This window comes from Gavialis gangeticus, unplaced genomic scaffold (genome assembly GCF_001723915.1).
Source record: "Gavialis gangeticus isolate Ggan-Ray unplaced genomic scaffold, GavGan_comp1, whole genome shotgun sequence".
NCBI classification, from domain to species: domain Eukaryota; kingdom Metazoa; phylum Chordata; order Crocodylia; family Gavialidae; genus Gavialis; species Gavialis gangeticus.
Genome location: NW_017729014.1, coordinates 22043639 through 22066965, shown reverse-complemented (window position 1 = coordinate 22066965; position 23327 = coordinate 22043639). Strand labels below are relative to the sequence as shown.

General features: G+C 49.6%; 1 protein-coding gene across 1 annotated transcript in view; it reads left to right on the top strand.

Moving 5' to 3' along the window:
• Position 1: 1 nt before the first annotated feature.
• The window catches only part of PLEKHM2 (pleckstrin homology and RUN domain containing M2), a 51938-nt gene continuing 28612 nt past the window's right edge, over positions 2–23327 (top strand). The window contains exons 1-3 of the mRNA XM_019511990.1: positions 2–61; positions 21827–21933; positions 22466–22575. Coding sequence (XP_019367535.1) covers positions 2–61; positions 21827–21933; positions 22466–22575 — 277 coding nt within the window. The remainder of the gene's footprint in view (positions 62–21826; positions 21934–22465; positions 22576–23327) is intronic.

Genomic DNA, 23327 nt, shown 5'->3' with positions numbered 1-23327 from the left:
CATGGAGCCGGGCGAGGTGAAGGACCGCATCCTGCACAACATCTCCCTCTCCGTCAAGAAGGTGAGGCCCGGCCCGGGGGGCAAAGCCCCAATCTGGGGGGGCCGCCAGGAAGAGAATTGGGGATGAAACGCTGGAAATACGGGGGGTGACAAGCCTCCACTCGCGGGGGCTGCGAGAGAGAGGCGTTGGGATGAAGCCCTGTACATCTTGGGGGCTGGGGGGACGGAGCCGGGTCTGACCCCGCACAGGGCCTTGCTGGGGTGGGACGTCGCGTGTGGGGACGCAAGGGCGCGGGATTGCTGCTGAGCTGCGCTGGATGGGGCAGGCCGTGGTGCGGTCCCGCTCTCGGACCTGTGCAGGCGCGGCCGGAGGAGCGCGGGCAGGGGTTATGCTCTTGCCACGATTCGCGCCGCGCCGGACCTGGCTGTTTGCGTGAAGCCGAGGTGTGCGGCCCGCAGCGCGCTGCGGAGCGATGCAAGACTGACCTGGGCGATTTCCCGGTGCTAAATGGAAGTAAAGGATGCTACGAGGGCACAGTCAGCCCCCGGGTAGGAGGATGGTCCGCTAGCTCTTCCCCCTCCGTGCCCCCACACGCAGCCCTTAGCTGTGCACCTCGCCCAGGAGGAGCCTGCGGCAGAAGCAGAGACTGGAAATCGGAGGTTTCGGGGTGGCCAGCGCCATCGCAACTGCTGCGTGACCTGGGGCGGGTCAGCTCGTGGCTCCCCAGCTCGGCGCAGTTGTGCCTGGGAAGGTGCTCCTTTGCACTAATGTGTCTGCTCTTTCACAGCTGTGCAAGTCTCAAGAGTCCCCTACCCAGCCCACCGTGGTGCTGACTGCAGGGTGTTTCCCGTACAGTTAGTCTCCCCCGCTCCCTCCTGCGCGTGTGTAAAGGTGGTTTGAAACTCCCACATCGTTTACTCTGTCCATCTAATCCCACCGTCAAGGGCAGGAGCCTCTCCGTGCTCGGAGCGCAGCCACTCGTATTGGCAACGGGAGACATTTCTAGCCAGATCAGTCCTTCGTGGAAATGCAGCGTCGGTGGGCTCAGGTTAAAACATCCCCTCCTTCCCCTGCTCCAACAGCACGAGTCCTATTTTGGGCTGTAGCCCAACCCTGTCTCGAGCCGTGCTCCCATCAGGGCCTCGCTACCCTCGACTTACCAGGGAGCTATTTTTACAGAGCTTCCTGAATTCCTTGGGGGGTCTGGCTCGGCTTTTCAGTCTCCAGCCCAGCTTGGTTACTGGACTAGTGGTACTCGAGCGAGGCCGTGCTCATGTCGCAGATCTGAGCCAGTAGTTCATTCCCCATTTGCTGGAAGCACAGCCTGGCAAGGCCGAGCCACAGCGCTAAAAAATCACCCCCGTCCCAGCCTCTGTCAACCTCTGCTTTTTCTTGGACGGTTGTGGATGGCGACTGCAGATCATTCTGAATTGCATCAGACTGCATGGAAGTATTTTTAATATCCGAGAGGATTTTATTTGACCTTTGATTGTAAGACCCGAGAGAAGTCATCTTCATATCTGTCCTAAATCGGACTTACAGAAGATAGCTGGGATGAAATGGAGCATCCAAAAGTTGACACGAGCAATGCGCAGGGTGAGGGAAACCACCGGTAGAGTCTACGAGCAACAGCTGCAGTGACTCTGTTGCTTATCTTCCAAAAAGCCACAAGCCTCCCCATTTCCCTGCATGGTTTTAACTAGCAAAAGGGAAACTTGACCAAATTTTGTCAGTTGTGTTTTGTTGTGCACTGGCAAGTTGATCTGAGCAGCCCCCTGTGCTGCAGGCTCCCTCCATATTATCTGAAAAGCAGGGCCCGAATTGGATGTTACTCGGGTGTAATGGCATTGATCGCAATGGATTTCACTTCTGAGTTTCATGGGTGGCTGTTCATCAGGATCAAGCTCTTGGGTTTGCCGGACTTCCTGCATTCCCCCAGAATGAAGGTATCAGATATATTCTGCAAGAACTGGTATTTGCAGCTCCCTCACTTGCCAGGGAAAGCTTCCCCCTTGCTACTGGCAGGTAGGCGCACATAGATTTTTTTCAAGGGCTGGGAAAGAGCAGAGGAGATTTCTCCCTTCCCCCTTGGCCCAAAGAGTAATTAAGAATCATGTGCAAAGCATCAGGCAATAGGTGGAAAACAAGGGAGTAAATCTAATTGGAAAGAAGTAGTTCAAAAAGCCATAGATCATGTACAAGAAGGGAGAGAAGCCTGACTGGGGGATCACAAGGAGGGTGTTGAAAATCCTGGCATAGGAGCAGTAATCTGCCAAGTGTGTGTTGTAGATATGTAGACGAGGCAGATTGTGTTCTGGCATAAACAAGACCGGTGTCATATAGCCAGGCATGGCGAGAGTGGATGTGCTCAGGCACTCGGTCCCGCATCGTCATCTGCATCCGCAGGAGGGTTGTGCTGTGGACTGCAGTGGCGCAGCAGTGGGCTCCAGGCACAGGGAGGCTTAGGCAGAAATTTGGGGGTAGCGAGAGGTACGCTGTCATTACCCAGATGCCTCGTGCCTTCAGTTTTCCTCGACTTGCAGACTAGCTGAGGAGGCTCAGCAGGGGCAGGATAGGGCCCCACTTGCTGCAGCTGGAACAGGAGCTCTGTGCACATGGCCTTTCTTGTTGGTGTGCTCTGCACCGATATTGTGCTCCTGTTGAGAGTGGAAAGCAAATGTTCAGAGGGATTGGCAGTGAAGCGTTGACTTCCTGTCTGAAACTTGTTGGCTTTGTCTTGCCTGTTGGAGATACGTTCAAAGACGGACATGTTTGCAGGAATTGCTCGGATGGCTTAGTGATGGGGCTCATCAGTTCTCCTTCGGTCCCTCTGCTTTATCACCTGCCCATCTCTTGTATCTCAACACAAAGCTGACCCCCAGTTCTTGCTTGTGGGGATGCTCGAGACAGGAATGATGCTAAGTGTCACAATTTGTAGGTGACTTATTTTAAAATGCTGAGGGTCTGTTAGAGACCTGAGGCTATCGGCATGGGGGTCCGAAGATATTTGTATGCAGAGCAGGTCTGTGCAGTTAGAGATGTTGCGCGCTTCCTGACATGGATGTCCCAGTCCTGCTGTAGATGCACTTGAAAAAGCAAATGATCTGGTTTCTGGCTTCGCTGTGGAACTTGCTGGTCCGATGGTCAAGGTAATCACATGTACACATGCTAGCTGGGTGCTTTTTGGTGACTGGTGCCTTGACACGTGCTGTACAGTGATAGGCGTGGCGTAAATATGTACATTTGCATACGTGCCACCAATCAACCTTCTCTTAGCAGCCACACGCAAACACTGTTGACCTTAGATACTTTCAAACCAGTGAATGAAATGCAAAGTGCTGTGTCTCATGACGACAGTGACCAGGATGGCACGAAACTGAAATCTCCACTGCAGCACAGGCATTTGTAACCTGCCTGGCTTGATCTAGGAGCCAGAATATGGATTCCTGAAGGCATGCCCATTATGGCTGACTATAAAAGAAAATCACACGTTTGGCCCATCCCAAAATAATGGATTTTGGTTTTTCTTCTGATTTTCAAACTCATCTTCCCCACCTCGGTGTGTATGTGAGAACTGCAGTACTGCTGACTCCTGGCACGTATATGGTAGATGGCCGGATTTTCGCCCCCTGCCACAGGAGCTCTCACTAATGGACCTAATGAGATCAATTAGGCCAGGCTTCTTGAGTGCATGGGAGCTTCCAGTTTCTCCCCCAACTTCCAAAATACCAGTAATTTATTCTGTGCCCTCCACATCCACCTATATCCAGCCCAAGATCAGTTCTGTGTCCCTTAGCCCCACACCTGTGAATGTTATATCGAATGCATCCCCATTTTTCCCAAACTCTCATCATCTTGCACCTGCACATCTGTCCCTGGTACCCGGCACACCTCCTTGTGCTCATCGTTCAGCCCTGGAGGGACTTTGCCTGCAGGTTATCTCTGCCCTTTCTCCCAGCTACAGACTCCCTTTTTTTTTTTTTTCCAGGAAGAAAGCAAGGAGGAAGTTGCTGAGCTCCTGGGCTCTGTGTGCTCCTCTCCTCCATTGGAAGCAGGCTCTGCTGTGCCCTCTCCCTCTCTTGGCCCTGCCGTAAACTTCTCTCTGCTTTTGGGACAGGCAGTCTGCCCGCTACCCGCAGGTGCTCAGATGAGCTCTTCTTCAGGTCTCTGGGGAAGCCAGGTGGCAGCAGTTCAGAAGGGGTTTCCTCTTTGTGGTCTAGCACGTGTGAGGCCATCTGCAGCAAAAGGGAAAGCCCGTTTCTCTGCAGTAGCTTGAGAGCAGGTCATTGCCCCGATGGGCAGTGCAGCGCGAACGTGATACGGTGTTGCCCTCCTTTGCTGGTGTTTTTTGCTCTCTGGGGTCCTTCTCACCCACACAAATTCCACTTAGTTGCAGGAAGACTTTCAGTGACCTCACGTCTAAGGCAGATGGGCAACTCCTGTGTCCCTTCTAGGATTCGTGGTCGTCCGGGATCTGCCACAGAATAGCATGGTAGGTCACGCGTAGTTTAACACATGGGGCTTCCCCTGTGCTTCCTATACGTTTGCCCTTTCGCAGATGCAGTGCAACTTCTGGTAGTAGGTACAATGACTTTTATTAGTCCAGAATGGCTGCAGCAGCAGCCCAGTGCATGATCTGTGACCCCAAAGTGGACAATGGAAAAAGGGATTTTAAGCCAAGGCCTGTTGTAGCATTGTGAATGAATACATGTTTGGAGCTGAAGTAGATCAGTCCAGCAAGATCCTTTCCGTGCATGCAGTTACAGTGCTTCAGCCTCGGTAGCCAGGCTGTTAAACGTTTCCCTGAGACAGTCTGTTAAGAGAGACAGTTGAGCGTGGGTTGTATTTCTTTGCCGCATCCGTAAGGTTCCACTTGAAGTCTCTTAACTCATGGAAAAAATCATCTTGGTCTTTTAAAGGCTCTTTACAAAAAGGCAGGTGCCGTGAAAATGTAGCTTCGGAATACATGACGTCTGCTCCCCTTTGAGATGCTTGCTTGCAGTACATTCGCTGGCATGTCAGGTTGCTGCCTGCTAGCGTCCTGCAGTCTCTCTGGTCCCGATCCTCAGCTACAGCGGAGGAGTGCACAGCAAAATGTGGGGACCGTAAGTACGTGCATAGATGTCGTCTTCAGCCAGCTTCATCCTGTTACGCTGCACTCCCTGTGCGCTGGGCCAGTCCTTGGGTGTACATTAGAGCAGCCAAGGGACTCCTGTAGATCATGCCAACAGTGAGAGTGTAAAATGGGGCCGTGTCCCTGTCTGCCAGTGCATGTCCTATACTGCACCAGTTATATGTGACCAGGAGGTCCCCTATGCTGGAGTGACCATCACAGCTACAGAAGCACTGTCTTGGAGAGCAAGCCTGTGAATAGAACAAAAAGACTGGAACACAACTAAGGATCAGTGTCTCCATCTCCTTCCTTAAGGGCACCTCCAGGTGTCTGCATATTAATGTTATAAATTGCATGAAACTTAATATAAAATAATAGTTATGCTATAAACTTTGTGCACGGAACCATTCAAGCGGCAAAGATCTCTGTTATTGGACTCTCAGGTAATCAGGATAGGGTTAGACCAGCTTTCAAGCGCAAGGCATTCTTCCTCGGGTCTTTGATCATAGGGAGCCAGGCACAGACAGGGTGGAGAGGGGGAAAGGAGTAACATATTTTTCTTCCTACGACATCTGTTATAAATGATGGGGAGGCTATTGCAGGAGAACCTGTTTGTACAGGTGTAGTCCAGGGGGTCTTGAGCCTTTTCGCAAAATCCCTTGTGAAAAACGATTGTAATGATAGGATTACATGTGTACTGACTTACAGATTGATCACAAATACCCAAGGAGAGTTCAGGTATTTTACACCCCTTCTGCAAAGCCTTCAGGGGTACCCCACAGTCTGAGAGCTTCTTTGCCATTTGTCCTCCAAATGCATTCGTAGGCCTCCCAAATTTGGTTCATGACTTAATTGAGAGGATGAGCTGCTAATAACATGCAACGCAGACTGCTAAGGCAGCCCTCCTTAAGGCATGGCATACCAAATGTCACGTCCTAATGCAGAGATGAACTTGAACTCGGACTTTACTGTTCACATTCGAGTGGACTGAATTTTCCCAGAAGCTAAAATGAAGTCATCTCACGCTGCAGGCTAAAGAAATTCCTAGCGCTCACTTGAGCATGTGCTGCTGGACAGAGCAGCAAGGGTGCTTTGAAAATGGTACCTCGCTTGTTTTGCCTGCCCCCAACGCAGAGCCTTCCCCGGATGGCTTGTTGAGCAGGGGTGTACCGACAGCCCGATGGACCTTGTTCCGTGAGCAGCAGCCAGCATCCCTTGAGCCTCTCTCCCTCTGCCCTCCCAAGGCTTGTAAGCAGGAGGCAGCTGACAAAGCAGGCTTCAAACGTGTGGGGAGGATGGAGGGCCACTGCCTGGGATAAGAAGCAGCCTTTGAACTCGAAGTGCCTGGCATTCCTCAGCTGTGTCGTATTCATTTCCCTTTACGGCATCTGATGAAATAAGTCCAACGCTTATGAAAGCTTATTCTGTTCATCTCTGATTTAGCCCGTAAGGTGCAAGTCTACCTTGCCTTCATGTTCATTTGACACCAGGACCGGAAGCAGCATGGGCCTGAAGGAAACAGTACAGGCTGCTGCTGCGTGTAAAGACAGTCATGTCAGTACAGACACGATTGCAAAAGCATCATATCTTAGCCATTGTGGTGGGCACCAGGCGTTTCTAATCCAGTGTTTTAGCAGACAGCAGTCGTAGCCCCTGCGAACCAGCTTGTTTGCTTGTCCTAATGTGTTTTCCAGCCCCGGTGGTTTTTCTTTCCCGTGGAATCTGTGCCTCTCTTGTGCTGAAAGACTTGTGACCTTTCGTGCCTCCTTCTGTAACATTGGGATCCTTCTCCATAGCAGTCATGTGTCAGCCCTGAGTCTCGATCCTCCACGTGAGATAAACAGTGCCACTAGCAGGCTGCTTGGACCTGGCTGGCAAAGACAAGGAGGTTTCAGCTTTTCTTTCATAACGTGTGCATGCAGTGGCACGTGAAAAGGCTGCTGCGAACAGGTGTCACTGGCACTAGTTCATGCCTGACCACAGTAAGTGTTTGGCAAGTGCAGCTGCAGGCGGCAGTGTGATTTAGCTGTCAAAAATAGCAAACCTAAACAAAAATACAAATTATATGGGCGTTGGAAATTCACATGCGTGTGACATCTTAGAAGAAGACAGCTTTAGTGGGAGATGATTTAGTGGGGAAGGCCTTTGACACTGTCTCTCACCCCATTCTCATCAATAAATTAGGCGACTGTGGCATTGATGCCTACACAGTTGGATGGGTAAAGAACTGGCTGATGGGGCACACCCAGAGAGTAGTGGTGGACGGGTTGTACTCAACCTGGCAAGATGTGGGCAGTGGGGTCCCCTAGGGCTCAGTCCTCGGGCCCACGCTGCTTAACATCTTCATCAGCGACTTGGATGAGGGGGTTGAAAGCACGTTGTCGAGGTGGACACGCTTGTAGGGAGAGAGAGGCTGCAACTAGACTTAGACAGACTACAAAAGTGGGCAGACAAGAATAGGATGGGGTTGAACGTAGACAAATGCCGGGTGCTGCACCTGGGGAGAAGGAATCCACAGCGTACATACGAGCTGGGGAGCTCCCCTCTTGAGAGCACAGAGGCGGAAAGGGATCTTGGAGTCGTTATTGACTCCAAGATGAACTTGAGTCGCCAATGCCAGACCACAGCCAGCAAGGCCAGCCGTACCTTGTCATGCATCCAAAGATGCATCTCAGGCCGGTCCAGAGAGGTGATCCTCCCCCTCTGTGCGGCACTGGTCAGGCCGCAGCTGGAGTACTGTGTCCAGTTCTGGGTACTGCACTTCAAGAGGGATGTGGCCAGCCTGGAGAGGGGTCGGAGGAGGGCCACCCATTTGGTGAGAGGGCAGCAAGACAGGCCCTGTGAGGAGAGACTGAGGGACCTGAACCTGTTCAACCTCAGCAAGAGGAGGCTGAGGGGGGACCTGGTGGCTGCCTACAAACTCATCAGGGGAGATCAGCAGCAAATTGGAAGATCCCTTTTCTCACCAGCACCTCCTGGGGTGACGGGGGACAATGGTAATAAGCTGATGGAGGGTAGGTTTAGGTTAGAGATCAGGAGGCAATGTTTTACAGTTAGGGTGGCCAAAATCTGGAACCAGCTTCCCAGGGAAGTGGTCCTCGCCCCTACCTTGGGCAAACTGAAAAAGAGGTTAGATGATCACCTGTCTGGGGTCTTGTGAACCCAGCATTCATTCCTGCCTGCGGCAGGGGGTCAGGCGAGATGATCTGTTCGGGTCCCTCCTGACCCTAGCTACTATGAAACTTCGAGCTCTTTGGGACGGTGAATAAGGAGAGGGAGAAAGGCTATGCCCAGGGAAACTAAGATGTTGTAAACCTGGGAGTCCGCTCGGCAGCTCGGATGTTTAAAAATGAGGGAGTCTCCATCCATGCTGTTCCCAGCTATGCAGCATCTACACTCCAGTGTTTCAGGTCCAGCTAGGCAAAGCTCCCATTTTGGCGTGCTGTATCATGGCTGTGTGTTGTCCCTCTCGAGGCTCTTTTGACATCAGTGGCAGCCGGCTAAGTAGCGGCAAGGTATGTCATGGGCCATCAGAGAAGCTGCTAGATCTGCATAAATGATCTGGACAGCACACTTGATTTTAAGGCAAGTTATGCTGATTGCCTGTGTCTTGGGCCTGGGAAGTTGAGTGTTGGGACTGCTGCTTCTTGAGATGCTTGCTGTAGAAATGGTGGCCTGCAGCCCCTGACTGTGTTCCTAACCCTCTTGCTATGCAGGAGTTGCCGCACTTGAAGCTTCATGTGTTTTTCTTTCCTGTTTGTGTTGCCAGGAGTAGCCAGTTTGCGTGGGACCTGGAAGATAGGACTATTGATTGGCTAATTGCGTTGATCTGCAGGAGTTGAATGAGGTTCTCCATCTCCTAATCTGTTCAGTCTTCCTTGGGAAATGTGATCCAATAAAAGAAACCTGGAGGAGTTAATAACTTGGCATTGCTCCTGGATGAGTTTAGAAACGCCTTCTGGTCTCTGCTCTGAGATGAACAGAGCGACATTGCTGCCCTTGAAAACTCACATTCACATCCTTGAAAATTCATGTTAAAATGGAATTGCAAAAATCTAGAACTCTTGGTTCGGAGATGATACCTTTTATTCTGCTAAAGTGGAGACATCCTTTGAGGAGGTGGATAGGCTGAGGTGGCTCAGTGCAGCGCAGTGTGGGGCTCCTCTTTGACCTGCAGGTTTCATTCAGGGCGTGCTGCGCCTGGACTTTCCCCGGGAGGACTAAGACAAGCAGGCCAGGAGACGGGCCAGGCTCGCACCCATCGCTTTCATCTGCTGTTCCCTGTTCCTTCCTCAGAGCTGGGCATGGTGCTTGGATAGCAGCTGTGCACCTTCCTTCTCCTAGAGCTAGAGAAGAGCCTTATGCTTCATCTCCCTGTGGAGCTCCAGCATCACTTGCTGTGTGATATGCCCCAATCTTTGGACCCAGCTCTTTTAATTGTCATTTTGTTCACACTAGTAAATGAAGCTTTGCAAGCTGTTCACTGAGAGCCACAAGCTTTAAAATATATGGTTTAGCTCATGCTGCAAATGCTTCAGACTAGTGCAGCCTGCCAGGCAGCACACAGCAGTCTCTGAGCGTCAGCTCTGCGCAGGCTCGGCGTACCAGCCGCACACTGCTGGGCGAAAGAGCGGGTGGAGGGTGGGGAATATTTTTTTCATCCTCTAAATGCCTCACATATGCCACCAACCTAGTTCCCCAGTAACAAATCCAGCTAAGCGTTAACACATTGACTTCGAAGGCACGCAGGGTTCTTTGGGTCGATGTGATTATTTTTTATTAGAACAACTAAATAGTTGGAAAAAATTTTCTTTGCAACCTTTTGGGCACAAAGGCCCTTCTTCAGGCTTAGGGAGAGTCTGCTGGTGTTTTGTGTGCTGTCCTGGGTAGACTAGAAGCCAGTATGCAAAATGCAGGCCTGTGAAAATGCAAATGTGTGGGAGTGAGGTTCGGAGGGGATGGGAGACGATAGGTGTGAGACAGGTGCAACTTCAAAGAAAAATACTAGTTTGCTCTCCTTCGCTGTATTGCAAACGCTGGGTTAGCAGCAGCTCTGCACGGGGTTGAGAGGGTGAAAATGGAGACTGAGAAAAGCCTGATGCAATTCAGGTTACATACCGGCTTCCACTCCCATTTGCTGCATGGCTACAGAGCTGCTGTTTTGCAATCCTGTAAAGTGGAACAGAAACATTGCTAAACAAAGGACTGCAGGCACGGGAGTGGGCTTTATACGTGTGTTTCCTCACTTCTAATCAAATCCCTGCAGGAACATCATGATTAGGCACAAGAGCTGATCTGGGCGTTTACATGGAGTTGCCCTATATGTGTTTGCTTTCTTAATCCAAGTGCTTGTCTTGCCAGGGGCACATCAGGGAGCAGCATGGCAGCGATCTCGGCACGGGCAAGGCCACTGCTAGTCTACCGTGTTGTTGTCTTGGGTGGTGGAAGAAGGCGATGGACATAAAGAGAGGTCCCAGGAGGTCCACCGAAGTAATCCAGGGGTTGGGAAACGAGCCTTTCTGTCTAAGCCTGAAGGTACATGACATACTGAACATATCCTAGAGAAAGTGGAAAGGTGACTGGTTGCTGTGTTTCAGGTACCCACGTAGAGAGAAGCCACTGGAGGACTTTTCAAGTCTTGCTGGAAAAGGCACAACAAGATCTAATTTGCGGTTAGATTCAACTTTGAAATAAAAACTGATTTTTGGGAACTGGCTCACCTTGCCTGCAGTCTTTAAAACAGGACAGGTTTCTGTCTGGGAAACATTTACAGGTTTGGGGGAAGGGTAGATCAGGGGTTCTCAACCCTTGGGCCATGGCTCAGTCCTGGGCCGGGAAGGGTTGGCTGCTGGGCCGGAAGTGACCATGGACCGGCAAACTGCAGACCGGTCCATACCGTGGACCGGCATCTAACCCTTTTTTATGCCGAGTATAAAAAAGAGTCGGCCACCTGCCCACGGTATGCCAGTCACTGCTGGTCTGCAGGCACTTCCAGTCCACGCTTTGTCGGTCCTCGGCATAAAAAGGTTGGGAGCTGCTGGGCTAGATGGTTGCAACGCTTCCTTCTGACCCTATGAATCCTCTTGTTCATCCTTTCCTTTCTAGGTTTGTCTGTATTGTTCCAATATGTTCCTAAGGTGTGCAGATCTGCATTAAGACAACGACAGCAATCCCGTTTCATGCTTCAGCACTTTGGCTGCGCATGTACAGTGGTTATGGGAGAGGGGTCTTTTCGTCCCTTGATGCACAATTGGCCAGAGGTATTTGGTTTTCCCACAGACTTTTGAAAAGCCCCCATAGTACTCAAGGAGTAGTCTCTCTCAAGACATCAGGATCAAGACCAGGTCTCAGCATGGGGTGAAGAGAAGCTTCTTGCTTCATCTCCAAGGAATCTCAGGGTTATCTCAAAGGAGTGGGAATAGAGGGGAAGGGGCCTTTCCAATTGTACTCAACCCTTGTTTTGCAGTAGTAGAGCTGTAAAGTGGGCTAAAAAGCTTTGCACCCATCAAGGCCTGAGCTCAGGGATGTGGCTCTTTCAAGAGCTGATGAAATTCTCGCCCATACATCCCTGAAGCCTATATAAGGTTGCATAAGGAAGGTCGCTTTCTGTGCTGTTCCAGGCATGGGTGTTGGGTCTGGCATTGATTATTGCAGAAGAAATGCACAAGTAAATGCACAGCAACTAAGCTGTAAGCTGTCCACAAACAACGTAAATCATGGTGATTTCCACCGCCTCCAGCGTGATGGTGGATTTTATCCCTGATGCACAGGTGATAAAAGTGCAAATTTCCCATCTGTTCTGAATGTTTGGTCATTCAAGCAAGTCCCTTTGCAGAAACAAGGCTCTTCTGCACTTTGTTCGCAATTGTTTAAATTTGCATCCGTGAATTCTCTGGGATTTTGAGGGGTTTTCTCGGGGTTGGAGTTTGTGTTCACTCTTGTTTTTGTTCTGTAGTGTTGCAAAGACAGAGCGTCAGGGTTGGTTTGCAAACTCGGTATGCAGTTTGTTACGAACTTGAGAAATACCAGTTCGGTAATCCTATGGATGCCTTTTAGATGTGGACACCATTAATTTTGTCCACTGGAAGGTCTATAAATAGCTTTGGCTGAAAGATGACTTGAGGCCTCATTCCAAATGGAGCAATGCCATGCACTGGCTTCTAGGTCGGGTCATGTCATGAAAACCCAAAGCGTTCGAGTGTCTGCCGTGTGCTGGGACCCAGAGGATGCTGAACTGGACTGGCAAGAGTGTGTGGGGAGGAAAGAGCTGTCTAACTAGAATGGGATGCAGAATCATGCTTTTAAAGAAAATAATCTCTCAAAGCCTTATACTCTCGCTGCTTGCCTAGCTGGTTGGGTCTGTGTTTTAAGCTACTGGTTCAGCCCGTGGCCAGGGGCACACAAATTACTTGGCAGCTGTTAGTATTGTGTGTCATCACCACACCCCAAAGAAGTTCTTCTAACCAAGTGACAACTGAGGGGAAAGAGACTTCCTATTCAAACTCTCCCTCTAAATAGGCTTATAAAGTGCAAAGGAGGTAAATTCGCGGTACACACACAATGCACAAAGATGCTGAGGGCAGCGCGGCACCACCGAGTATCCTATACAGCACCAGGCACGCTATTAACGTTCAGCAGGAATAGGTGCACAGGCTATAGGTGTGGCACTATTACTGTTGGCATGTGCGTGGGTGAAATGTTGCAGCATGCAGACAGTCCAGATATGCTGGATTTGTCCTTTTTTTTTCCCCTTACACTCAGGTGCACATAAGAGGGCCCATGCCTGAGACCCACTGATGATGGCTTGGCTGGAGTCATTACAGAGCCAAGGGTGGCTGGTCATAACGGTAATCTGCTCCAGGCTCATCCTGGCTATTCCTTAGTTCATCTCAATCCCTGGTTGGGTTGAACATGCACATTTTACCCCTGGAAGCCAGTTGTGATAGGCTTTGGAAATGAATTGTGGCATGGACGAGAGGGCCGCCTGGGATCTTTATTTCACCTTCACTGATCTGCATTAGACCATTGGAACAAGTCTTCCCCAGGACTAAGAAATGCATATTAAATGATTTACCATTTAGTACCAGCAGAAACATGTAGCCCTAGCCATGTGTATGCACTTGCATGTAGGTACAGCTTAGCTCTTACTGGCATTAGTACAAGGTGAGAGTACTTAGTCATTCACAGGATTGGGGCTTTTTAGATTGGAGTTGACCTTGTTTTACCAGTACATGCAGGACCATCCAGAAGGATGGTAGCACATGCAGATGTGCAAGTCTGCAATTCAAATTGACCCATCCTGATTTTGTCTTTGTGCTCCTGAAGACTGTGAACACTGCGGGCACAGAGGCAAATTGTGCGTTGGCTTGGAACAACTGGCTAATGCCGTTCTGCCTTAAGCCTTTTCCTGCTACTGATTTGGATTCCAGGATGGTTGTCTTTAGCCCTGCCTTTTAAAACCATTTCAAGGAATTGAACTCTCTTTCTTAATTTGCAGTCCTCTCTTCACCTATTTTGGCTTTAAAAAGTCAGTAGGTAATTAGCACAGTTGTTGACCATCTCGCTACTGCACAGTGTTGTTCGGTTCCTGCGCAGCAAGCGTCTTGTGTAGGCGCTCCCGTGGAAGAGGAATGGTATAACGTGCGCTGTCACGGCCTGGGTGCACAGCAGCAGCACTTATTCGGAGATACGGACAGCGCTGAGGTCTGTTTCTTGGTACTTGGGTCTGTGTTGCAAAAATCTCTCTAGGGTAGTAGTATCCCTCTAAGAGGCGGGTAGATTATTATCCACATCAGAGTGACTGCTTATCGTTGTCTTATTCTTCCTGAGACCCACCCTGTGTTGTCACTCCCTGTCATTCTTAGCTTAGATGGTAAACTGTTTGCAGCAAATAACTTAACCACCTCTCTAAAATGCCTTGTGCAACTACAGCTCCAGATAAGTAATAATCAGGTGACCATGTCTGCAACAAAGGCTTTGAGTCCTGACTTGAACTCTGCCCTGAGCTGGTAGTTGAAAGAGGTTCTGGAAATGCAGGGCTTCTCCTCGGGATGTGTGAAAGAGGGGGCATTATACAAGATTGAGGATTCACTGATTGTTAGCGCTGAGTCAACACGTTCTTCCTAGCATCCTGGCAATACCACCTAATCCTTGATGCATCAGTCCCCCTGACATTCATGGGCCTAGTTCTCTGGATGCGTGGCCATAGGAACCGCTTCGTTCCTTCTCTCACGAGGCTCACCAAAAGTGCTCTCCTGCTGGACGTGTTTGCGCTGGGCCTTTGTGCCTGGAGGTTGAGTTGCGTCCCTGTTGCTAAGAGCCCAGCAGGTCATAATTAGGCTGGCGTGATTCAGAGTCCCTGAGTCAGCCTCCCGAAGAACCGCTGCGTGTGCATGCGTGTTCACAGGGCTGGGTGCTATCACGGGACTGAGAGCCCTCCAGCAAAAGCAAGTCAGACGAGTGCGTCACCAAGCTCCTGACGTGGTAATGCAGAGACTCGTTGCATGCGTGCAGCTTGGGTGCAGGTGTGCCTGGGAGGTAGCAGAGCAAGGCTGTGCACCATAGGAAGCTGGGAAGAATCAGAACTCGTGGCAGAGGTGATAGCTTTTATTAGACCAACTAGATTTCTGCAAAAAAAAAGTCTTCAGTTGCAAGCTTTTGGACACGAGCACCCTTCTTCAGGCGTAAGAGAAAAGACTGTACAAGTTCCCCTAGGTAGAAATAGGAAGTTGGTACACTTTAGGGATATCTAACTGACTTCCCGAAGAATTAATGTACAGTTTTACTGTTTCTAGATAAAGCACCAGCACTTTTAAGAAGGCGATGGAGTGTGCCCTGGCACCTTGCTCCCTATTGAAATGTTTGACATCCCAGCACCGAAGGAACGGTGCTCCTTACAGCTCTGTGAGATGCACTTGACATGAGGCTTTGTAAACCAGTATTAAAAAGAATTTAGTAAAACTTCTGGTGCACGGGCTGGAGCCTGTTCCCGTAGCAGATAATGGTACAGAAGCTCCTTTGAGAAATCCATAGTTGGCCATCACAGCTCAAAAGCAGCTCCGTTGATAGAGCGACGGATTTGCTGGCTATTTCCGCAGCGCCAAGCCAGCGTGGTGCTCTTCCTGGAGTCGCTCTTGGCCCCTGCAGACGGAGCAGTGGTGGAGAGTCGGCTGCAGGCTGCTGACCAGAGGGATGTGATTTCAGCTGCAGAAAGCAAGAACAGGGACAAAAACAGAAACAGTTTGGGGAAGGAGGGGAAGAAAACGGGAAATACGGAAATAGTTCATCCGTCTTCTGGCAGAGACTGGGAATCCCAGAGGCTGACGGGGAGGGAGATGTGCAGGAGCTGGGCGCCAGAGGTTCCAAGACCTTCCCGGGCTGGTGTCTGCCTGCACAGAGCTGAAGCAGGGCAGGGGAGGTAAGGGGTGGGTGAGGATAGACAGGCTGAGATGAACATAATCCTCTCCAGATAACCGGCCTGCTGATGTTACAACTCTGCCGCGGGATCTTTCAGCCAGTTATGTGAAAGGCAGCCAGTTCTCTTCAGCAATGCTCAACATCTGGGGCTTCCTCTTCCGTAAGTCAGTGGCGGGGCCAAAAAGAAAACCCAAGACCCAAGTAATTCCTGGAGGGACATGTGTTAATGCCCTCCCTTTTAGAAACACCTGGAAGAGGCCTAGCAAGATTCCTTTGCTTTAGCTCCAGCTCCCCATGCCTGGTATGTGGATGAGCCCCAGACATGTGCATTATAATCCTCTTTGTCCTAATTCACCCTTATCTAAATGGGGGTTAAATCGGGGGAGGAGATGGAGTATTCTTTAAATCCAAACAGCCCGTGGAGAGGGTCATGTGCTCTGTAAGCTTTACATGTCACTGCCGTATAACGTGCACAGTGAAACAAAGCTCATTTGCTTACAGGAACCAATTTCCATTTTGTGTTTCCAGTTTATAAACAGTGAGAAAAAGCCAACTTGTGTTGACTCCAAAGGCTGCCATGGGTAGGCAGATCCTCCCAGGATAGGATCATTAAGACAAAAAAGACAGCAGAGTTGTGATGTATTTGGGATACCGAGCATATAACGATGAGATTGCAAATAGCTTAAAAGCTGGCTGGCCTAGGTCTATGACACGTGGGATTTGTTCAGGAGGCCAGCATCTAGTTTCCAAATCGGTGGCTCTCGGCCTCCGTAGACTCTCACCCTCCCTTAGAAAATGCCAGCTCTTAAGTTTCACTTTTTTTTTGAGTCTGGAAAAATACTAAAGCAAGTCTGCTGCAAAGAGCTCAGAGACCACAGCAGGGCAGAATGGTTTTGATATGCAACATTTTTGAAATCCCTGGGTTTACGTTGTGGATCCCGTGTAGGTGTTTGCATATCTGTGGCACCCTTAAAAGGATCTCATGGGACCCTGGTGAGAATTACTGCCCTAAATTTATGGACACTGACAGGAATATTCTGCTCCCTCCACTCTCCTCAAAGCCAGGAGCTGTCATGTGTTAACTAGTAGCACCTATCGGGCATCTTCCGGATGCCACATTACGTATTATTTTATTCTTGGCTCAGCAGCTTCCTCACTGTGGGAATGTGTTTCAAACGCTGGCTGTAGATAATGGTATTTAATTATTTGAGAATTATTACAATTATGCGATCCTTCCCATTCCTCCAGGCTATTAATAGCATAATCTTCCAGGACTCTTTCTTCCATCAAAAGTTTGGGTAAGTATGATGAACTGTGTGTGAAAGGGAGAAGGAGATGGAAGAATAGCTAGATGAAGGGTATTAGTTCCAGGGGGTCCAATGGTTTAGTTTCCAGACCACAGCTTCCAAGATCGATCATATTTACCATCCATATTTCCAAGGAAGCCAGAACTTTCTGATTTACTGTTTTTTTAATGTAATCAGAAAGCTTTGATCCATGTTTTAATGGAGAAGGCTTATACATAAGTAATAGCCATAGTGCCTGTGGAGCCAGTCCCGCGGAAAGCTCATTGCAGATGAAAGGAGAACAGCTGCATTAGAAGGCATCTGATCCACCTGGGTGTATCACAGAGTCTGCAGATCACCTGGGGAACACACAAGTGGGACTGGGAAAGGGCATTTGCATTTATTTTTGAGAGCTCAGTGTAGGGCACAAAGGAGAAGGCAAGGCATGTGCGCTTCCCCCAGGAACTGGCCATCTAGATCGGGCAGTGGTGCAGACACAGGCAGGAGACTTGGGGAGGGCAACTCCGCTCCCTCTCTTAGGCTGAACCGGTCACGCCAGGCTTGGTTGCTCTCTGCTCTGTAGGGGCTGGGCTCCCTGGGTGGGATCTGCTTGCAAAGGAGCCGCTGCTCCCTGGCTGGGCAGGACTCTCTTCCTTGGCTTTGTCTTGGTTACAGGCTGAGTCCCAGATCAGGTCTGGAGAGCCTGGCATTTGTTCCTGCCTGTGCCTTGCACGCAAACACAAGCATCCTTAAAGGACCAAGAACCAGATCCTGCTCTGTTGTCCCACTGTGAGTCTATGTGAGATGCATTGGCTTGATCGGAGCGACCCTCATTTACAGCCGTGGGACTGGAAGCAGAATCCAGGCCTGCGTGGGAAGCTGCATGTCACTAGACTCGGTCCTGGGCTAGAGCTAAAAAAAATTAGATCGTAGGATGCCACATGGATTTGTAGCCTGCTGTCTTGTGAAGTATCAGCAACTAATGCTTTTTGCCTTTGGAAAGCTCTGAATTCAGGGTATTCCCGCATTGTGGATTCAGGGTTTTAGGGCCGGCATTTCAAAATCGGCTCCTCCATCTTTCGCTCAGTTTGAGTTAGGCTGCTTCCGTGTCTGAAAGGCAGGCGTAGATGCTTGTAGAAAACCAAGCAGGTTGCACTGAGGCCTCTCCCAAAATCTGTCCCCAACTGTCTGTGTCAACGCGGAAGGAAGGCACTAATCGGAATAATGGGCATTTCCACGTCCATCGTTAGCTCAAAAGCTGTGAGGGTTTCAAACACTGGAGTGGATCAGTATGGATGCTTTCTGACCTGGAAATCTTTTCCAAGTGTGGGTCTGAAGTTGGGCCAGTGATCCGCAGGGAAAAACCAGCGGTTTCTGCTTGTCCGGCAGACAGCTCCTCGCAGAAGAGATCCCTTTCGATTAGTCAGAGCCAGGCGTCAGGGCAGCCTGAAGACACTGGATGCTGGGTCTCCGAGAGGGCTGCTCAGGTAGGAGAAACAGCATTTGCAGTTGATTGCACTTGAATTTCCCAGGTCCCAAGGCTGGCCAGTGTTATGCCTCTTAATCCCAATAACCAGTTTCCTAGCCAGGGTGTTTGTTGATGTTTTCAAGTCAAGGTGAGCTGGTCAGACTTTGAACCTTATGTCTTCTTCTCTGGCAGCACTTCAGATGAAGCCTGGTGAAATGAGTGAGAGATGGCAGGGGTGCCACCAAACATCTGTAAAACATGGCATTCCTTGCATGGCATTTTTACAGGTGCATTATTGCTAATGGAGGCTCGCAAAGACCTACTGGGTCATTTAATTACTGGGCCATTGTTGTGTAAATCATATGTTCCCTTGCTACCCAGCATAGGTATTTTGGAGCCTCCGACTAGGATGACAACAAGGATTGGTGGAGCATGAGTGGAGAGCATGTGTAAGAGCATGTGCCAGACTGACAAGTCGGTGTGTAAAGGCATTAGGATTTCGATCAGAGGGGGTTTCTAGTGTTTCTGCTGAGTATTTTGCCAAAGGTAGAAAAATAATTTATTTGCGAGAAGTAAATAAGAAGGCCTCTCAGGTCCTCTTTGAGGAGTGAGGTCGGGGAGCTACTGCTGGGATGCTGTGGCTGGGGCAGAGCACTGCTTCCCTTAGCATCTGCTGGTCTGTGCTCCCATCCCAGCAATGTGCTGCCTGACCCTGCCTTTCTTACTGCTCTGGACTGGACGCAAGTGGGGTGAGAAACACTAATGATGTGTTTTCAGGCCGTTCTGTCTGATTTGATGGAAATGGAGCCAAGTGGCTGAGGGCTTTTTTTATAAACCCAATTCCATATAGTGCTGTCTGAGATCTAATCAGCAAGTCCGCATGGGGTGAGATGTGCCTGAGCTTGTACCTGAGAGAGCAAATATCAAAATGTCTGACCTCAGCCCACAGCAGGAAAGAAGAGCTGCTTCTACCTGATCTTGCCTTTCTTTTGCAGGCCTCATAATGCCAGCACTTCTGATCTCAATGGATATAATGTGTGTTATATCATTTAGGCATGTTAAGAGGAACTAAAAACTAGTCATGGTCTTAACTCTAGTGGTTTAGGCTCTAGGTGTTAACATTGCCCTATTTGATCCACTGGTCATTTAGCTACTAATTATGCAAGCATAGCTAAATTGGATTTGATTTAGCAAAGGGTGTTTATGGCCAGTAGTGATACTTCATCTTCAGCTAGTTCCTTTCATCTGACAGTCTCCGAGTGTCTTTTTATGAATGCAAATGGAGCCTGTGCCGCAGGTGGGCTCATTTCCATTTTATAGACTGGGACGTTGAAACAGGGTGGGGAGACGAGATGCTCAAGGCCATGCAGTGAGTCAGTGGCAGAGGCAGGAATGGCATGCTGAGCTGTGGTTTTCATAATTTAGAACTGGTTTGGTAAGCTGTAAACTGTCATCATGTTGCAGTTTATACCCTCTTCCCCCCAAGTCTGTCCCTAATGGGAACCCAACATATCATCGACCACTGGGGCAAGGGTGCCCAGCAGTAGACGTGGAAGGGCTTGTGCTGAGCCCAGTGCTACACTTGGAGACCCCCCCAGGCAACCTTCCACGTGTGCGCTGCTGTGCATGGGGAGCTGAGGAGACGCATTATGGAGATGCCTCTTGACATGAGAGGATGAACCTCAAACATATTCTCTCGCAAGGTGCTTACATCTGCAAGAACATGCGTGTCAGCTCTGCTCCGTTAAAAGTGGATAGATGATCCAGCGGAGGACTTGCATGTGCAGACCGAAGTGGGTCCAGATGTTGACACGAGGCCATCACATCTGGTATCAGAACTAGTCTCATTCCATGGCAGTTCTGTGATCAAGCAGCTCCTCCAGAACGGGAGCTTTGTGCAGGAAGGGCAAAGGAAGGCGGCAGCTGCCTGGAGAAGCTGCCTGCCTCTTGAAGCTCCTTGGCGCAGAGCTAACTTAGACTGATAAAAGTTTAGGAGTGCTGATAGCATCACAAGCTTTACAGCCTGGGAAATGCAGGCAAGTTTCATAGTTAGTAGGGTCGGAAGGGACCTGAGCAGATCATCAAGTCTGACCCCTGCCATGGCAGGAAAGAGTACTGGGGTCAAGCGACCCCAGCAAGGTGATTGTCTAGCCTTGTCTTAAGTGACTTAAGCAAGGTTGCACAGCAGAGCTGGGAACAAACTCCATCTCTTTGCTCCCACAAAAGACACAAAAGCGTCCTCCCTTAGGCAGCTGGGACATAGTCACTTAAATCAAGCTGAGGCTTACTGTTTGGTGCCTCTAATTAGGACCTTTGTTACCTTAATACATGCCCATCACAGCTAGGTAATAATGCTAATGCTGCGTGCTTTCACAGTACTGGGATGCTAAACATTAGACTTCAGTCCCATTGTGCAGTACCTAAGTATCCCCATTTTACAGGTGGGGCACAGGGGCTGTAATTTGCCAGGGATCTTCTGGTAAGTCAGTGTTAGAGCCAGGAATTGAACTGTGTTCTCCAGATCCCCGGCATTTCCTAACATCAAAGCCCAGGCAGTTGTGAACAGAAAAGATGATTTATACTGTGCCATGTTTTTAGAGACACATTTGGACAGAAGTCGTATTGCATGTCTTGTGTTGCATTGGAACAGGTGTTTAATGCGTTTCGTTGCACGTGCACAGCAATGGGAACTATTACCTACCCACCAGTGTTTCATAAGCCATGGTGCAAATGGATTGTGCCACGCACGGCTCTCCCCACACCCATGGCAACATGGTTTCCTTGCTCACTGAAACAGTGCATAGTTGGAAAAAACAGAGGGGAAAATTTCAGCAAAGACCAAAAGAGACATGATGCCCACATACACTCAGGCACCCATCTGGGATGTGTCAGCTCAGCAGCCTTGTATCCAGGATGAATTGCTGCTGTTTCTAACACAGAGCCATTACAAATGCTGTCTGTTCAGCACTTTGAGTCAAACAAGGATCAAGATTGCCTTGCCTTTTCAGAAGCTGATGATGGCTATGAAATGAAGGGTTAGTGTCCAAAGCATAGGCATAAGTATTAGGACATAATTGGCCATTTGATTTAATCCCTGGAAATGTGCAACAGTAAAAAAGAAAATATAACAGCTGTCAAAACTCCTCCCCTGTAATAGCACAGCTCTGACCCAAGGAATGTCATCAGTGTGTCTTGGGTAACCAGCGGCCAAACACATGTGGGTACAGACCTGTTTGTCCAGCATGTGCAGCAAGCTGACGGCAAAAGTCAAGGGACAATGTTGAAACCCAAAAGCCCAACCTGGTAGACCTGTAAGGAAGGACTCGTGGGATGATAGAGTGCGAGGGCCTGCAACGTCCATGAAAGAGTAGTTTTACCCCAGTTCTTCACGTGACACTGAATTAAAGACCTTGTTTCCTTAGGTCAGGGTGAGTCACTGTAGGAAGGTGGAAGATGGACCTGCATATTGGACTACTGTTGGATCAAGCTTGAGGGGTTCCTTCTTCTACTAACTGGATTGTTTCTGTGCTTTGTACTTTCAGCTGCAGAGTTACTTTGCAGCCTGTGAGGATGAGACCCCAGCAATTAGGAACCACGACAAAGTCCTGCAACGGCTCTGCGAGCACCTAGACCATGCTCTGCTTTATGGGTGAGCTCAGCCTGCGCACAGCACGTTCCAGCTGCCTGGGACTTACAGTTGCAGAGCTGGGGGTGATGGGCTGGGCCAGGATCCCAGAAAGCATGGTTTGATCACCTGCTTCCAAACCCCGTGTCCCACGTAATCCTACCTAGCAAAACCACGTCAGGGCATTGATATTAGATCCTTAACTGTTGATTTCCTCCCTCTCAGCCTCTTCCTTGTTTTCTCTTCCTCTCTTATTTCAAAGTCTCTCTCCTTGCACTTCTGCTTTTCTTTCCTTCTCTCCCCTGCTTTCTATTCTGAACCAAGTGCTTGTGTTTTCAAAAAGCCTTTAAAAACTGGGAAGGCCCCCTAAACCTGTATTATCTCAGCTTCTGCAGAGACGGCCTGGGTAGTGCTTCTGTAATGACACTGAGGGATGGGTGATTTCCAGTAAGAGCCATGTAGAAACTCTTCCACCACCCAGTGCAGGCAATGACTAATTTGCTTCAAGGTCTGCAAGCAGCTCTTCCTTAACCATCCTCTGGGTTTGTTTCCTCAGGCTGCAAGATCTCTCTTCAGGCTACTGGGTGCTGGTTGTTCACTTCACCCGTAGGGAAGCCATCAAGCAGATAGAAGTACTTCAGCATGTGGCCACCAACCTAGGGCGCAGTGAGTATTTAGCTCTGCATCTTTTGGGGCAGCTTTGTGGGAGGTGAGCTCCCGTTCTGGGAAAGGTGGTGCGAGATCGGAGTCAGCTCTGTGCTCGGTGTATGAGGTTCTGGGCTAGGTTTAGACATGGTGCGTGCAGGAGGAGGTCAGGGAAGCAGCAGCTACACATGCTAGTTCTGATTTTGATTCTGAAGTACTGCCTCTGCCGTAGCTTGCCTTGTGCAAAGGAGGAAGGCAAGAGTCCTTACGTGATGACCCAGATCCCACAGGCTGTTTGGTTCCAGAGGTGCGAATAGGTGACCTGAAAGGAGACAATCCTGATCATAAATCTGCAAGCCTAGTGGTCACATGTTAGCAGGAGTCATAGAATTATAGCATCGTAGAAAATGAGGGTTGGAATGGACCTCAGGTGGTCATCTAGTCCAACCCCTGCTCCAAGCAGGGTCATCCCCAATGGTCCCGTGTGCCGTCTTCAGATGTCAGACCTGCAGATTGAAATCCATAAGCCACTGGGCTCAAAGAGCAGAATCAAGTCAAGTGCAGGAGTTTGACAGCAACAGCCCTGAGAAACTGGGCTGGGCATGGCAATAACATGTTTTATCTATGTCTCCTGATCACACCGAGTTGGGGTTTCTGCGCGGGTATCAAAGCCAGGACCTTTGGAATCAAAATTTTGGCTGTGCTTCTTGTACATCTGTGAAAATAAAAAAGCAGGCCGTGCAGTAGGAAGTAGCTTTCCCAGGATGGACCTG